The 15,414-nt window shown below is 39.1% G+C and overlaps 1 protein-coding gene across 2 annotated transcripts in view; it reads left to right on the top strand.

Annotated features, from left to right (window-relative positions):
* Positions 1 to 15,414, top strand: part of ST6GALNAC3 (ST6 N-acetylgalactosaminide alpha-2,6-sialyltransferase 3) — a 496,586-nt gene that overhangs the window by 435,444 nt on the left and 45,728 nt on the right. The window contains exon 4 of one of the 2 annotated variants that reach the window (XM_045835306.1): positions 8,530 to 8,750. The exons of the other annotated variant lie outside the window; for it this stretch is intronic. Coding sequence (XP_045691262.1) covers positions 8,530 to 8,551 — 22 coding nt within the window. The 3' untranslated portion in view covers positions 8,552 to 8,750. Of the gene's footprint in view, positions 1 to 8,529; positions 8,751 to 15,414 lie in introns of those variants that run through there. 2 annotated transcript variants of the gene reach the window in all.

Below are 15,414 nucleotides of genomic sequence, written 5' to 3'. Positions count from 1 at the left end.
ACACACAAATGTGGGACTGCCAGGTCCACCAGCCACCACTTTGCTGCTCATCCTCTCTTCCCCAGCTGACCATCTCTGCCCCTCCTACAAGTCTGAAGGAATATTTCTTTAACTTATTGGTTGTCAGACTTCTATACAGTTTGATTTGCTGGCAGTTCTGGTTGTTTTTTTGTTTTCAAATTTGTTGTTGTCCTTCTTTTGGTTGTGGGAGGAGGCAAAATGTATCTCCTTATGCCTCCATCTTGACTGGAAGTCTGGTCATAACTTCTAATGTCTGTTATGGCCAATCAGGAGAAGGACAGACTATTCATTAATTGTATCATAGATTCATTCAACAAATGTATATTGAAAACCTAGGTTATGTCAGACACTGCATTGTGCTGAGGATTCACAGACCAATCAGATAAATATCCCCCTACCCCCGAAAGGAGCTCATGGAGACAGTCAATTAGACAGACAGGTTTTTTTAAAAAAATGCACAAGATATGAAGACATCTATGAGATGTGTTCCTAAGAACAAATCAGAGTTACTTTGAAGAAGAAGGGGTAGGACACTCCCAACAGCATTGACAAAAGGCTTATGCTTCATCTAATGGCAGGGGAGAGCCATTGAAAGGTCTGAGGGAAGGGAATAATAATAGCAGATCTACCCTTTGAGCAATCATTCAGACTACAGTGTATAGAAACAATTAAATGAGAATAAGGCTAAAGGGTGAGTGGGACTAAGAAGGTATTGATGCCTATGTGCTATAGTCTTTCTGAGAAATCATGAGATCCTAAAATAAAGTAGTAGAGTGTGTGTGGGGGTTGGAGTAGACTGGGTTGGAAGATAATGAGTAGAGAAGTATGATGGTAACTGAACATGAGAGTGGTGAAGGAGAGAATGGGGAAGGCATGAAGAATAACTCAGAGGTTTCTGACTTGGGAAGTAAGATAAGGAGTGGCATACTGAAATCTGCAGGGAGGAGGAGATAAACAGTGATTCATCAGTGATGGTGTTTGTGCACCAGGGTGTGGAAACTTCTCTTCAGTTACAGAGCCCTGAGTTTGGTGGTGTGGTGGACTACACAGTAAATAACTGACATCTTTTCTTTGAAACATTAGTTTTTCTTTTTAAATAAGAGCTCCTAGTTAAAAGCTGCATGTCAGACCCCATATGGGGGCTCTAAGCTTTGATTTTCCTTTAGTACTCCAAGGCACAGAGGCTGGCCAAGAATTTGAGAAGATATCAAATAAAAATCTTGAGACCAATGGAAAGCAATTTTCATAATGAGGAGGAACACAGCACCCCATACATCATTGTTAGTCTGAGACAGGGAACAGAAGGTTGGGGGTAGGGAAGGATGGTTTCTCTAAACAGAGAACAGGTGGCCAGTATAGTCAGAGCCAACTACAGAAACTTTAGGTAGCTCTGTCCAAAGAATTTATCTGCTGCACCCCTAGAGACTATCAGATACAGTGGAGAACAGGGTAATTAGCTGCTTAGCAATGGATGTTTTTCTTCATGATGGTGCTTTTATTGTTACAGCAACACAGGCAAAGGCCAAGGGATAGAACTTAATGGAACAAATAGACACTATGGAAAACAAAGTGTTTCTTAATCTCCTGGTAAACCAAAGTTTTGATATCACAGAATGTCCAAGAAGAAATTTGGCTCTCGTTTGATTTGCTTCCTGCAAAGTTAATTGTTTGCTCCCAATCCATAATTGATGATAGCTTTTCCCTTGCTGCAGTTAGACCAAGGAATTGGCAGTCTTGTGCAGTGGAAGCCAGACACAAACAGGTAATAACACCCCAAGAAAAGCTGAAATATTAGTCTCCCAAGACACAGGCTGTGCAAATGTCTCTGGCTTACAAAAGAGACATCACTCACACCTCAGAGCCTGTCTTGTAGACTTAGTTTCATAAAAGTTGTATAATAACTGAAATGTACAGATGACATGTTGGAAAAAATGCCAGAAGAATGAGCTCTGAGGAGCCTGATTAACCATTTCCACAGTATTCTCAAGGAACAAGGGTTCTCATAGCTGAAGGAGTAGACTTGCATGTGTAACTAATTTCTTTCCTTCTGTCTCTCTCTCTCTCTCCACACAGACACACATACATAATGTATATTCCTCTGAAACTACCACACACACACATTATCTGGATGATAGAAGTTCCGTTATGGATCTAGTAGGCTCTCTCAGCTGTGAGGAGTATCCCTCCCTCTGAAGTTATCAAAGTTCTATCCTCTTCCAGGTCCCGATCAAGCCCAACTCATCATCTCCTCTTCATGGAGCCCTTTCTGGATTCCTTTAGATATCTTTGATTTCCCTCATGCCTGAACTATTTATTTAAAGTCTGTGACATAGCACAGTGTAATTCATCCTTTTTGACAGATTGTTCTATAACAATTACTCTCCTTTCCCTACCTAGATGGTGGGACCAAAACCAATTCTGACATTACTTCTCCACTCCCACAAAGTCTAGTACACAGGTGCACATGCAGCATTGGTCAATTAAACAACAACTGCTAATACCACCCCAACCCCCACCCCCGGAAGGAAGGAAGGAAGGAAGGAAGGAAGGAAGGAAGGAAGGAAGGAAGGAAGGAAGGAAGGAGGGAAAGACCTATTTTTATTTATATGGTTCAAAGATTTAAATTGTGTCTGTGAGCAAATTTTTTTCCTTTGTTGACTTGATGCAAAATGATTGTGTTATGATGATAAAATAAAAGGAAGGGAAACTGTGCTATGTCAATATTTTAAAATATTTTCTCCCTTTTGAAATGTTTTGTTTTATCAAATTTGTCCTCATTGAATCTTATTCATGTAAAATCTGTTCATGTCCCCATTACTCTGATTTTGATTACAAGACCATAGTACTTTATTATTACTCCAAGAGCATTGTTTTCTAGAAAAGACCACACTAGATTTCCATCACCACCGTGTCTTTCACTGGGAAGGTAACTTTTAGCAAGAGCTATGGCCTCTTGCCCGGACTGGTGTAGCTCAGTGGTTTGAACATCTTCTGGCAGACTGCAAGGTGACGAGTTCAATTCTGGTAAGGGCATGGGCCTAGTTTGTGGGCTAGGTCCCTGTTTGGGGGCATGTGAGAGGCCACCAATCAATGTTTCTCTCCCTGCCTTTCTCCTTCCCTTCTCCTCTCTCTAAAAAAATAAATAAATACAATGTTTTTTTAGAAGAAGAAGAGCTATGGCCTCTTGGTCTTTTAGTTGAAATTGCTCCTGTGAAAATCGGGCCTGATACTATCTTGGCTCACTAATTCATGCCATGTAGGCCAAAATTAAAGCATTAAAATTTCATAAATATAATATCATTTATAAATCATCTCATAGAAACATTCCTTCCCTGTAGAGCAGGGGTATCAAACTCATTTTCACTGAGGGCCACATCAGCGTCGAGGTTGCCTTCAAAGGGCCAAATGGAATTTCAGTTCCTTAACAGTTAAGAAGTAGTTACATTTATACAGTCCTAAAATTACATTTGGCCCTTTGAAAGCAAATGCAAGGCTGATGTGGCCCCTGGTGAAAATGAGTTTGACACCCCTGTTGTAGAGCTTGAAGAGAGGACATGTCTTCTTCTAGCTGTTGCTTAAAGTTCACTACAAGCACACCAATATTTGTCAAAAATAAAGCTGTGGTAAAGTGGGGGAATATTCTGAAAGAACACCCTCAAAGCACCACGATGCACACAATGCACCCCCTGCACACACTCTTCCCATTGGTGGCCATGGAAACTGCAAGCCTGCCCAGTGCAATGACAGAGTCACAGAATTGCGTTCTTAGAGCACACAGTTCTGAAAGGGCAGCTTTCTGGTTTTGTATGACTTTATTCCATGCAGATGGAGAAAGAAACTATTTACCACTTTCCCCAAGTTTCTGTCCTATAATATTTCAATATGTTTACTGGGTGAGGACTGTGGACTAATTAAGTAGATGGTCAACATTTGCCACATTTCAAAACATGACAGATGCTCCTTTTTGCCATTTAGCCTCAGAAAGCAGATGGGGAGTTGATAATTGTTTAAGTTACAGAAATAATTTGCCTAGTTTACTACTCAGTTTTTAAAAATTATCTTTGGCTACACTTGGATAAAAGTCCTTTTGTTCTCCTGAAATGGCGGAAATTAGAATATCCACACTGAGGTGTTTCCAGGAGGTACATGACACATGTTTGTTTGTTTGGCTTGCAGATGCTAATGGATATATAATCACATTTGCCAACCATAAAACCCCTGTTGGTAAAACATTTGTCTGCAATAATCCACTACGTTCTTGAAACATGCTAATTTGCTCTAATAATGCAGGGGCCCTTAAGGGTTTCTACATTGTGTAAACAACTAGCTGTGGTAAGCAATCATACTGGAGAGGCCATTATATAATAATCTGGACTTTGTTACTTTTCAGAAACTTGGGGATTTGTTTGTTTTCTTGTGTTGTGTTGTTTTGTTTTAATTTCATGTGTTTAATATGTTAGCATTTCACAGTGTAGTATTAAGATGGATGCTTTGACCTTTGATATGAAAAGTAAGTGAGCCATATTTTTACTGCTTGATTTGTTGGATTGGAAAAGATTCCCTATGTATTTAGTTTTAAAAATCAGTCCCAGGAATCTTGGAGCTGCTCTGAAGGGTGAATTCCTAGATCTAGTGCCTCTTGTACAAGCTGAAATCTACCTAGACACACAAGTTTTGTGGTGCAGAATTTCCTTCATTTTTGAGGCACAGTGTCTGCATGCTCATTCACATGGACACACTTTATATCTGTTACCTACCCATGCCACCAAGGTCACTTATTTAGTACGTCATCTGAGATGTGTTTCTGTGCTAATTGAAATATTGGCTTGTTTTCGACCCGACCTCATCCTTCTCCAACAAGGCTATTGTCAAGCAGAATATCAAAAAGGTGCGTCTGGGGCTGTATCTATGTATGAGCACATTTGTGTATATGTGGACTTATATATTCTATACAAATACACAGAGAGAGGGAGTTTATTTTTCTTTCTATTGTATCTATATATATTCATATGCTTCCATGTGGATATAACTTTGGTTCTGAGAAAACCAGACCATTAGATGTATGGTAATTTGATTGGAAAATGTAAACCAGCTTAAATTAGCTGGTTTCTGCTGATCTTTTGGTTATATGAGTTTATATGACCACTAATATATTTTCTTTTTGATTTTTATTGTGAAGAGCTCCAAAAATACACAAACATAAACACAACAGTATAATGAACCTTCATATTCATCACCAGCCCCAACGAACATTAACTCATTTGTCTATCCTGCTCCATCTCCACTATTAAACACGTCTTCCCAACCCCATCCTCTATATTACACTGAAGCAAATCCAAAATCATATTACTTATATTTTTACATTTCTAAATATTTCAGTATATACTTCTAAAAGATAAAAACTCAGTTTCTATATATGATCAGAATACCAATGTCACAATAAAAATGAACCATCTTTGTTTATACTATCAAATATCCAGTGTTTGTATCTCAGTTACCTCGTAAGTGTCATAAGTATTTATACTTTAAAAAAATTAGACCTGCCCTAGCTGGCGTAGCTCAGTGAATTGAGCACGGGCTTCGAACCAAAGTGTCGCAGGTTTGATTCTCAGCCAGGGTACATGCCTGGGTTGCAGGCCATAACCCCCAGCAACCGCACACTGATGTTTCTCTCTCTCTCTCATCTCCCTCCCTTCCCTCTCTAAAGATGGATAAATAAAATCTTTAAAAAATAAAAAGTAAATAAAAAATTAGACCTAATATGTGGATCTAAATAAAGTCCATATATTACAATTGATATGTCTTTAAGACCTTTAAAAATATATAGGTTCTCCCCTCTTCTTTTTTCCTTGCAGTTCATTTGTTGAAGATATTCAGTTATTTGTTTTGTAATTTCTTACAGTCTAGCTTTTGCTGATTGCATCCTCATAGTGTAGTTTAATAAGCTCTCTAATACTCTTCTTTCCCATCATTAGTAGTTGAGTCTAGAGATTTCACCATATTCAGATTTAATTATTTCATAAGACAACTACATATCTGATATTGCCTATAAAATAAAAAGCACATGGTATCTATTTGTCTCTTTTGGACATGTTAGCCATTAGTGTTCAATGCCTAGACCCATTAAATCATTAGAGATTATAAAATGATATTATCGTTTTCTCATGCATTCTTCATTTATTTGATGTAATATTTCTAGAACCAAAAAAAAAAACAATCTCTTTGTTTACTCTTTGGTTGACAGTGGGATAGTTAGTGTAGAAAGGTGAATTATTGATTCATTTGTTTATAGTTTTCTAAGTGATTTAGCTCCCTGCCATTATCTATCAGTACCCACTAATTGTTTAATATTAGAAAAACACATGAATTTAAAATATACTGAAAAAATAAAATAAAATAAAATAAAATAAAGTATTTCAATCCACTGTAGTATTATCTTTATTGATGCCAAAATTGTCCCATCTTTGGCTAGTAGGAGACCCCTAAAGTTAGCTAAGTTCTTTGGACACATTCGTGCCCATTCTTACCTCTGTTTGCAAGATTGTATGCCAGTGACTTTGGTGATGGGCTGCTCCCTGTCCCTTTTACTCAGCCTACCTTTTCTGTCTCTTGCTCCTTCCAGGAGTTCTCTCACATGATTGGAACTTGGGGATAGCTTCTTAGAGAGCTAGATTTTCAATATAAATTACACAAGTACACCAAATGCCAGAACACATTAGTTTTTAACAACCTGTCTTACTCTTCTCACATTTTCAATCAATCTTGGGGGAGCAAATTCACCTGGTGATTGGAATTCTGATTTTTTCTGATCTCTTAACCCCAACTGCCAATGCTATATGCTTCTGTCTCCTTCATCTCTGCCTGTCACGTGGTATCCACTGGAGTACTTGTTGAATGAAGCTATGACTGAGAGAACAAAGGGAAAAACTGAACCACAATCGCCTTTTACTTTCAAGAATGAACCCAGTTTTAGACCTTGTGCTGTGAAACTGAGCACAACATTAGCTGATAAGAAAGAGTTGATACCACACAAGCTGGGTGACAGTGGGTATCCTGAGCCATTTTGGGGAAGGACTTCAACAACAGAAGACGGTCCCTTGTATGGAAGAGCATTCCCTGGGCTGTCTTTCAGAAACTAATTTTGACAAACACCAAAGCAAGACACCTGCTTTGGATTGTTATGGGATTTTGTGCCAAGAGTTGATATAATTCAATGAATCTGAAGGGGGTGGAGGTGGCATAGAATTATGGTTGCTTTATCCATTTCTTCTGATCTGTTTAGGTGATTTATCTATTCTGATTTCCCTGAATTGTTTAGTGCTGAGATTTCATGGAAATAGGTGTTCCAAAAGCCATTAAATATTATTTTTTAATTACCTCACAGCCTCAAAGGAGCAAGTAATCCTCATCTTTTTATTGGCACTAAAGTTCTGTACAACTACCAGCTCCTATAAAGATTATTCTTTTTAAAGCCTTGTTTCTTTCTAAGGAATGTTGGTTTTCTAGATAGATCACTGCAGAATGGAGTCAGGCAAAGGATAGTCGTTGTCATTCAAGTCAGTGCTTCACAGTAAATCTTGGTATTCAGAATCACTCTAATTGGAAAGGGTCCATGTGTCACAATAAAGTTATTTATCCCCCAGACAAGAAAAGCAGTAATTTTATAACACATCATGTGTCAGTGCTCACACATACACAAGAGATACACCCAGTTGGAGAGCCACGGCAGTTTCCTGTGCTCTTGTAAATCTGTGCTTACCACATGTCCTGTTCCATAAACCACCAGTTTCTGTTCCACTTTTTATTATACTCATTCTAAAGGTAAATGATTTTTGAGCATTTAATCTCAATAAATTAGTTTGAATCATATGCAATTGACATTTTATAAGTCAAAAACATTTGAACATTGGCAGTTACATTTTTCAACCTTCTCTTTACATCTGTTATTTACAAATATGCACATATGTTCTTGCTATTGCCATAATACACCAAGGCAGAACCCTTAGGGTGAGGGTCAACAATACAGTAGATGTAAATCTGTATTTCGTATATTCTCCTGGATAATTCCAAATTGTCAGTTCTGGTCAGGTCATTACAGTTTTTGTTCTGGTACTGTGGCTGGCTAGAAGCTTGACCTACGAGGGGCAGCTGCCGGCTCTGTCAATTTCTTATGTGCACGTGTTTACATTGTTACTTTTTTTTTCTGGTCAATCTGTGGCTCCTTTGCAGAATCTCTTTAAGCCCCTTGTCCACTTTAACAGGGTTAGTTAATAAGTCCAAACTAGATTACATAATAAATATATAAGCCAATTTGACTAGACCACCAGAATCAGAGTATGTCAGGATATGCTGAAAGAGAATGTTTAATGTGTTGGACTCTTTAACTTAAGAACTTATTGTCAAGTAGAATATTAAGTTTTAGTAAAACTTAATTTATTTCTATTTTTTCAAATGATGAAGTAGATATAAATGAAAATTTAAATTGAACTGGAATTTTTCTTCCCACAGGTGGTCCTTCCCCATGGCTTAGATTTCTCCCAGCATGGTGGCTGGGTTCTGAAAGACAACCTCTCAAAAGTGAGCTTTCCAAGAAAACGAGGCAGATGTTGTCTAGACGTTTATGGCCTAGCTTTGGAAGTCACATTGTGTCACTGCTACCATCCTTAATGAAGTAAAGTCATTACAAGCCCACCCAGATCCAAGGAGAGAGAACATAGACACCATATTTCTATAGGAGGAACGTCAGTTTGTCAAATTGCCAATTTGTGGCTGTTGTTCACAAACCACCACACTACCCCATTAATGAACCCCATATATAGTGTCTCTAACAAACGGTTCTCTAGTGACATGGAATTCATTATAATCACAAAATACAAACTACTCCTTTTCTGGACAGAAAGAAATGAAAATACATTCTGAAGCTGAACAAAAATATGCTTTCTCATAATTTCCAGTTTGGGGTCCTCATTCTGCCCTCTGGAACGGGACAGAGCAAGTCAGCTTCCCTTCTCACTTGAAAGTAGCTTTCAAGTGAACCGTGTTTTCTTTTGGAGGCTCACATTCCCAGTCACTCCAACCACGTTTCCTGTATCCCTCATCACCTCGTTATTCTCCCAGCAAACAACGGTCTACCCTTACCCTACCTAAAGCGCTGCTCACTCAAAACACAGCTCCATTTAGTGTTGTTTTTTGCTGTCTCGGATATAACAATACGATTTATTTATCAAATCATTTCCCAGAGAAAATATATGCTTGTATAGAACAATTCATTATAGCATACTATTAATATATAATTTTTCAGATCCTCAGAGAGCCAGCATACCCTAAACCAATGAGAGCTGATGTGGTTGACTGTTCTACAGTCTTTCAAGCAGCAAACATTTGTGCCCCATATGGCAAATAGTCTGAGGCAATAAACACTCCACTGCAGCACACTGAGTTGAAAGTGTACGGCACTGTGTGTTATATGCCCCTCAGGAGCCCCTCTTTTGCCGTAGATATTTGTGTTCTGGTGAACTGCTTCAAACTATAATGGCAGAGAAAATGCATGCAAGTGGTAGTGCTGAGACTGAGGAAAAAAAAAAACAGGAAGAGTATCATACTGCGTGTTAGCATGCAGGGTTTCCAGCAGTTTGAGAAAACTTTGGTGGAAAGGTCAAGGTAAAGATCAGCGGGAAATTAGGGATTGGTGTAAGTCCTTTAGACATTCTGAAGAATATTATAAAGCATCTCTGCAGGAATGACTAACTGTTGTCTGCAATATTTCTAGAAGAAACTAAAGCTACGGCGTATCGTGACTACCACTGATTTAACACAAATGAGACAGTGCTCGCCATCATGCAATGCTGGGAACTTCTCTACACAGAGATTATGTTCTCTGGACCCTGTGTGATGCAGATGCAGTTGTTACTTACTCCATTTTCAGAAATACAGACCCTACATTAGAGAACATATTTCTATATTCTAGATGAGTTTTTTAACTTATTGGGGTGACATTGGTTAATAAGATTATGTAAGTTTCAAGTGCACAATTCTATGATACATGATATGTATATTGCATTGTGTGCACACCATGCAGTCAAATCATCTTCCATCATCATATATTTGACCCCCTCTAACCTTTACTACCCCTCCCCCTTCTCTCTGGTGACCACTATACTGTTGTCTGTATCTGTGAGTTTTTGTTTGTTCATTTTCCTGATTCAATCCTGTGTTGCTTTCAGTTTCATACCCCACATATGAGTGAAATCACATTGTTCCTAGTTTTATCTGTCTGACATTTCATTTAGCATGATTTTCTCAAGGTCCACCCACATTATCACACATGGCAGCACTTTACCTTTTCATCCAGCTGTGTGGTATTCCACTGTATGTATGCACCGCATCTTCTTTACCTAGTCACCCATCAAAGGACACTTCAGTTGTTTCTGTGTCTCGACCGCCATGAATAATGTCTATGGCCATACCACCCTGAACAACCCGATCTGGTCCAGGTGAGTTTTGATTAAGGAAGACTGAAGTAGAATTAATTTCCCTACAATATGGTATTTTTCATCCATTGGATTTAGCTATTTAAAGAGCTATATTATACTGTTGGCCCATAGTAAATTGTTTCAATACAGACCTCCAGATCTTTTTCAGATGAAATTCTGCAAAGCCAGAGTCTCTTTGGCACCCCCACTCTAACATTTTATCTGGTCGTGATTGGATGAGGCCCATGACTCTTGTCTACTGGGCACTTGCTATGTTCCAGACACAATGAAGTATTTTTCATTATCTCAGGAAATCTTTATAACTTACAAGGCAGTTACTTACATTCTCCTCATCTTAGTTTTGAGAGAATTATAGAAGCCTGATCAGTCTTACCATCAATAAGTAGTAGAGCTGGGGTCAGTGTAGCAGTTGGGATGATATCAGATGTGGAATGTGCCACCTGTGAGGTCAGTTATTCCTCCTTGGTTAGGTTGTATTTGTAAGCTCCGTGAGAACAGGACTTGATCTGGCAGAGTGCTTGCTTGGTTCACAGTATATGCAGAAAAAATGCATGAATGAATATGTTATGGGTTAGTCCATCTTAAACATCTATGATACAAAGTCAAATTCCTATTGATGCAAAGCATCTCTATCACTCTTAATGTGCACTGCAGACATTTTTTAAAGGTGATTTCATAATTATAGGATTCCATAAAAATGTCCTCCTGGGGTAGTCAACAGCACCAAGGCAGAGTAGTCCTTTTGTTCAGGATGTGTTAGGTGTGTCTGCCTTCCAAATATCTTAAAAGCTAGTAGCAGCATCAGGCATGAAATTATTTTGTAGGAAAGCCTAAAAGGAAAAACAAGCTCTAAAAGAAGAACATATAAGAAATCCTACCTTCCACTCTCATTGGAAATTAGCATGGATCATGTCAATTCTAGAGAAATATGGTATCTGCAGTTAAAAATACATGACAAAAGAAATGAACCTGAGACTGTTGAATTGATCTTTCTCCATGATTGGGGAGAGGGAAAGCCTAAACAACTATCTGGTTGTAGTAGACTATTTAAAACTTTGCCACTCCTTCCTATAGACCCTTTCCTATGGAAAGATGATACCTACCCCTTATCTGATATCAAACTTGGCCATTGACTTCTTTTGGCCAGTGACATGGGAGCAGAAGTGACATGTGCCACTTCAAACAAAGTTTTCAGAATCCCTATGTAGTACACTGCCATCTGGCCTTTGCTGTCTCAGAAGGCCAGCCATGTCCCAAATAAGTGGGTTCCATTAGCCTGGGTCCCAGAGGGATAGACGTCTTGTCAACCCAGGATGGTCATGTAACACTAGCAAGAAATAAGTGGTCATAAGACATTGAGGACTTACAGTAATTTGTTAGCACACAGAATGCTTAACCTATGCTGACTGATAAACTAGTGAACAGGCTTGAGGAAATCTGAGCTAATGCTGCAGAAACATGCATAAAAGGAAGAACAGCTCTTTGCAGTCACAACTGCTTCCAGCAAAAAGGGCAGAGCTGGACGGTTTGGGGATAGGGTTGTACACAGAGTGGGTACCGGGACCAGGCCCACAGTTTAGGGAGTGGCAATAATGGGAAAGAAGATGGTATCTTCCCGAAGAGTAGCAAAAAGTAAGGAACATTTACTTCTTCTAATCTTATTGCTTCTTCCCTATCATAATGAACCCATTCCACAAACCCTACCTTTGAAATACATAGCTCTCTACCATCTGTCAGTACTTTAAGATCACTACAGTACCTTAAAATTAATAAAATACCCAATGGATTTTTATTTTACTTATTTATGAGTTACAATGGTAGTTTGAGGTTGTGTGTCTGAGTCTACTATGGCATTGAGCAGTCAAGGACCTGGAACACCCTGGTCCCAGCCCCATAGCTCAGCTGACCTACTGCACTTCAATCCACTGGTTCTGTCACCAAAAATGTGTGGAAAACCACTGCTCTCAGACACAAGATCATTTCAACAATTTGAAATGATCATCATCAAATTTCTGTTGACCATGTTCCGGTCTATCCTAATTTCAGCCTTTCTTTTCTGAGCATGTGGCAGCAGAATCATCACTACAAAGGTAAATATTCATGTGCATTGCATTTTGCTTGCAGGCACTGTATAAACTATATTTAGAACTCTGAATGTTGAGATACACTGTGCCAACACTGAAATTTAATTACTGTGATGGACTTGAAATCCATGTACCTTCTTGCGCTATGGAATAAACATTACCTCTTGTGTTTGTTCATTCTCCTTTCTGTTCCTATAAGAGAGGGTTGCAATCTGTCTAACTAGAGCACCCACCTGCCCTTCTTCCGAGTGAGTGGAATAAACTCTAAGTTTTATAGTTGTTTTATCTTTGCATTGTGAAAAAGAAATATTGTCTTGCTAAACTTTTTGGACATTTCTCAATGTGATATCTTCCTGCTACTCCCTATCAGTCACTCTGGTAATAAATGATAATGTTCATTGCTAGAGTTTGTAAAGCTCTGTCAAGCTAGCCCATTATTCTAAGCTCAGGTTAAGGTAAGGAATTTAGATTTATATAAGCCTGGTGCAGTTTCATGAAGAGTCCAAGACACTTTATTTTTTCTCTCTCTCTACCCAAGGGACTTTAATTTCTTAATCTTATATTAATCAGTATTTTAATATTTCTTTAAAAAAGTATCTATTCTCTGTATGCTATTTACTGACCTTTTTCAAAGTCAATGAACAGGTATTAGAAGTATCTACATGATAATACAGAAACTACCTCCTTCTTGGCCCTTATGTAATAATAGGTAAGTGGATGCTTTTAAAAATGAATCTTTCCATGGTACTTTTTCTATTCCTGTATAGGATTTTGATTTTATTTAAAATGAATGGCATCAGCCCCAGGTCCAAAAACTAATAGAATTTCTGCATTTACCTGCTGATGCATAACCTTTGGCTTAGAATGTGTGTCAGTTTGCAGTCAGCTAGTTGGATAAAGCAATGCTTTAAAACCAAAATGAAAGGATCTTTGTTATACTCTAGCAGGCACCAGATATGAAGGCCAGTTGGGTTGAATTATTATTAGAATGATTTTACTCTGGGCTTGATAAATGGTACAAGATAGGCTATAGGAAGTAGATACAGCCCCCTAAATGAGAGAGACAAAGAAAGAAATGTGTTTGATTACCTGACACTGATTCACTCTGTGAGACAGAAGGCTAATAGGAGTCCAGAATGGGAAGAGCATATAGCACAAGTCCTGGGCAGTACACTGTGAGTGTGTACACTGTCGTTGGACAGCCAGGTATCCGTAAAGGTGTACCTACCCATCCAGTTGTTCACAGCTCCTGTGTGTGTGTGTGTGTGTGTGTGCGCGCGCACACACACACACACACACACACACACACACACAAAGCTGTGACTGTAGCTTTGAAAAGCATGGTGAAAGGGCAAAGTGCTCTAGATGCAGAGAGCCTGGTATTCAAAAAAAGCTCCATACAGCTGCCTGCAGAACTGCTGCTCTGGGTTGGCCCTGGGCTGTCTGAGACAGTGTAATGGAGAACAGTAGTTCTCCCTTATTCAGAACAGATGTGTGTCAAAAGCCCCAGTGGATGCTTGACCCTATGGATAGTACCGAACCTGATCTATACTGTTTTTCCTACACACACATACCTATGATAAAGGTTCACTTATAAATTAGGCACAGGAAAAATTAACAAATTAATAATCAGGTAGAACAATTATAACGACATACTGTAATGGATGTTGTGTGAATGCGGCACTATTAAGTAAAATAAGAGTTACTTGAACATAAGCACTACAACACTGCAACAGTTGGCCTGATAACCAAGAAGACTACTGAGTTACTAACAGGCCGATAGCATATCCAGACTGTATATGTTGGACAAATGGATGACTTATGTCCCAGGCAGGACAGACCAGGATGGAGTGAGATTTCATTGTGCCACTCATAGCAGCATGCAATTTAAAATGTGAATTGTTTCTTTCTGGAATTTCCCACTTGATACTATTGGGCCATGTTGACTGCAGGTAACTGAAATCATGGAAAGTGAAACCACAAATAAGGGCAGTGCTGTATATGCTTGGACATGGAAGTTGGTTGAAATCCCACTTCTATGACTTACGGTTTGGGTGGCCCTGGGTAAATTATTTAATCACCAAATCTGTCTCTTTATCTGTAAAATGGGAGTTGCCATGAGGATTAATGAAATAATCCAAACAAAGTGTCCAGCCCAATTTCGGGTACATAATGGTCTCTGGATAAATGAAAACTATAAAAAGGACCTGACCCTCAGGAGGTGAGATTCAGGTTGAATGAGTTCCGGTGGGACAAGAAAAGTGCCACGTGAGTAGCAAAGCTTGGAGCTGAGATTGATGAGAAGCAAACTTACAGCATCCACAGGTGCGCACAGATTCTGCTGCTCCCTCTGGCAGCTCGGGGTCCCTGCAAGCATCTAGGCCTCTGGGAACATGAGGAGGCCCCAGAGGAGCCATGCCCAGAAAGTCTGGGATACTCCAAGAGGGTGGAGGTAGGGAGCAGGGATGATGGATACACAGAACACACTTTGTCCTTTTTCCATCTATAGCCACTCCGCTTCTTGCTAGAACACAGCTCAACCTAAAACTCATCATTTTTTATACTCTGTATGCCTCTAAACCCACCCTAACAATGAACGGAGGACTGAGTAAATGTTTGATATCATGAATACTTGTTTTATTGCATAATCTGTCAAGAGAAACATACGTTTAAAAAAAAAGCATTTCACCCAGATATGTTTTAAATGAAGCTGTATCCAAATGAAATGTATGATGCCTTCACCACTGGTCTACTCCCTTGGCACATCCCCTTCTGATCGCTGCTTTTCTTCCACAGCAAACTCCAGCATCTGTGTG

Source organism: Phyllostomus hastatus, unplaced genomic scaffold, assembly GCF_019186645.2.
Source record: "Phyllostomus hastatus isolate PE091 unplaced genomic scaffold, TTU_PhHast_1.1 phas_contig_209, whole genome shotgun sequence".
Lineage (NCBI taxonomy): Eukaryota > Metazoa > Chordata > Mammalia > Chiroptera > Phyllostomidae > Phyllostomus > Phyllostomus hastatus.
The sequence above is the reverse complement of the archived record's forward strand: the minus strand, read 5'-3'. Positions and strand labels throughout refer to the sequence as shown.